This window comes from Triticum aestivum, chromosome 7B (genome assembly GCF_018294505.1).
Source record: "Triticum aestivum cultivar Chinese Spring chromosome 7B, IWGSC CS RefSeq v2.1, whole genome shotgun sequence".
NCBI lineage: Eukaryota > Viridiplantae > Streptophyta > Magnoliopsida > Poales > Poaceae > Triticum > Triticum aestivum.
The window spans coordinates 708,836,983-708,839,324 of record NC_057813.1 but is presented as its reverse complement, the minus strand read 5'-3'; the positions used below and the strand labels follow the sequence as shown (position 1 = coordinate 708,839,324).

At 49.6% G+C, this 2,342-nt stretch overlaps 1 protein-coding gene across 1 annotated transcript; it reads right to left on the bottom strand.

The window, feature by feature from the left end:
* Nucleotides 1–301: 301 nt before the first annotated feature.
* LOC123158562 (hydroquinone glucosyltransferase-like) lies at nucleotides 302–883 on the bottom strand. Its single transcript, XM_044576488.1, has one exon. The coding sequence runs from the start codon at nucleotides 881–883 to the stop codon at nucleotides 302–304; it is 582 nt and encodes a 193-aa protein (XP_044432423.1).
* Nucleotides 884–2,342: the final 1,459 nt, after the last annotated feature.

The window sequence follows — 2,342 nt, the reverse complement described above, 5'->3', positions numbered from 1 at the left end:
CAAACCAAACATCCTAAGAACTGGAGACTTCCGACTAGAGCTGCATAAGGTACCTTCCAACAACTGATCCCAATCTATCCGCACACAAAGCATGTTGAATCGCCTCAGATAGACCCAAAGTTTTCCACACATGTAAAATTGCTTTCATATCTACAATATGCAATGATAATAATATCTTCTGTGGAAAATGTATTATTCTATATTTAAATGTAAAATACACATAGTAATCGATACAAACATAAATCAAGAAAAAACTTCAGCCACCATGCCTCTTATTCAGTTCTTTTAGGGAGGCTCCTCTTTACTCACCGTGGCTCTTCCGATGCAAGGAAATCATGCGAGCCACTACCGTGAGAGCTCGATCCTGCGGCCCGCCCGGCGCCGAAGCAATCTTGGCCTCAGCCCGGAGGTGGCCGGCCTTTTTCCGCGCCGCGGCGCCCTTCTCCACTTCCATAAGCGCCCTGACCAGCGCCGCCACGTCGTCCCGTGGGACAACCGCACCGTCCTTACCGAGCGGAGGCCTTACATACAACGCCAGGCCCACCCGCTCCGACGACAACATCACTGCGTTCAACCTCTGCTCGGCGTACAACGGCCACGCCACCATCGGCACGCCCGCCGACACGCTCTCCAGCGTGGAGTTCCATCCGCAATGAGACATGAACCCTCCCACGGCGGCGTGGTTAAGGATCTCCACCTGCGGTGCCCATAGTGGCACAAGGAGCCCTGTGCCGCTCATCCTCTCGACGAACCCTTCGGGCAGGTAGCTCAGCGGGTCGGCATCGGTAGCGGCAGTGCCGAGGTAGGCCGCGCTGCTGTCCTTTTCGTTGGGGTGGTGCACCACCCAGAGAAACCTCTGCCCGCTTCTTGACAGAACACTCATTTGCACTGGATGGCACCCGCCGGGTTTGGGTACGTGTGGAGCCACCCCATACCCTTACCCATCACTCCAAACTTTACCCATCACCCGTACCCATACCTGCCGACGGGTACAACTTTTTTCCATACCCATCACCCGACAGGGTAAATGGGTACCCGTGGCCGTGGGTAAAATTACCCAAATTTGCAACACATCAATTGGAGCACTACGTAATCATAAACAACAACTTGCAGTAACAACACGGTCTTCATCTTCATACATTGGGGCAGATGTATCATCGACCAATTCAAAATGAACATCTACTTGATGTTGGTTCTTGTATCACTGCAAAAATCAATGTTCACGTACATGAATAGATCACATCATCTATATACGAAAAACATATTTCTGTGAAAATAAAATTTTTGTACTCAATCATCACACACAAAATTTCATATTTACATGTATATCATGCATCTCTATGCAGAAATCAAGGGTAATGTGTACTGACGTACATGAATATATCACAGAACATACATACAAAAATAATTGCTGTTGGAAAAAAATATTTCATACTTAATCGGTCGCTTGCGCGCCGAGCTAGGCGTGCCTGCAGTTTCAACAAATATATTCAAATTGTAAAATCCGTGCTCGTTATCGTAAAATCATAAACAAAATCGAAACTCACCTAGCCAAAATAGCCTTGCTCGTGTTCTTGTGCTTGGCGGCATCGGCAGATCAACCATTGCTAAGCAGGCTAAGACGTCGCTGCTTCACGGATGTCTCAGACATAGTGCTGTGACCGTGCTACTCCTTGGACCCCGGAGCACGAGGTGGCGGACCCTGACGTCGTCCGGGGAGTTGATTCTTTCCTAGCGCGCGGAGGTGGAAGGCACCATCTGACAATAGGGTTGGGCTTGCGTTCGAGGTAGGCGTGCCATGCTCTTGGTCGTGGTGGTCGCCGAGTTGCAGCTCCACCTCGCGGTTCCCGTCCACGCGCGAGCTCTGGAGGACATGAACGGGGTGGTGGTGCGAGGCAACAAGCGGCCGGAGCCCGGAGGCGCTAGCGGTGGTAGGCGGCGGCGAGAAGATGTGATCTGGCTGATGCGAGCCTACGAGGTAATTCTGGATGTCAATCTGGCAGATATAGCCATATAAGAAAGGAGGCAATTCTGGACATCAATCAATCACCTAGATACGTCTTTTTAGAATCAATCACCTGGATACGTATCACCTATGGGATTCTGATTGTGGGCTTGTGGCTTCGTTGTGGCCTGTGGGCTACCTGAGGTATTTATGTAAAAATCGTTTAATATGTTGATAAATCTCTACTATCTCTACTATTAAATCTTTACTATTAAAGGAGGATCGAACGTCGTGATAGTTCGACCTCGCTGGATCTCCCTCCCATCGCACGCACGCAGATCTTTTTCCTTCCAAAAATATGAGGAAAGCTGCGACGCCTCGCCGCTCGATAAAAAAA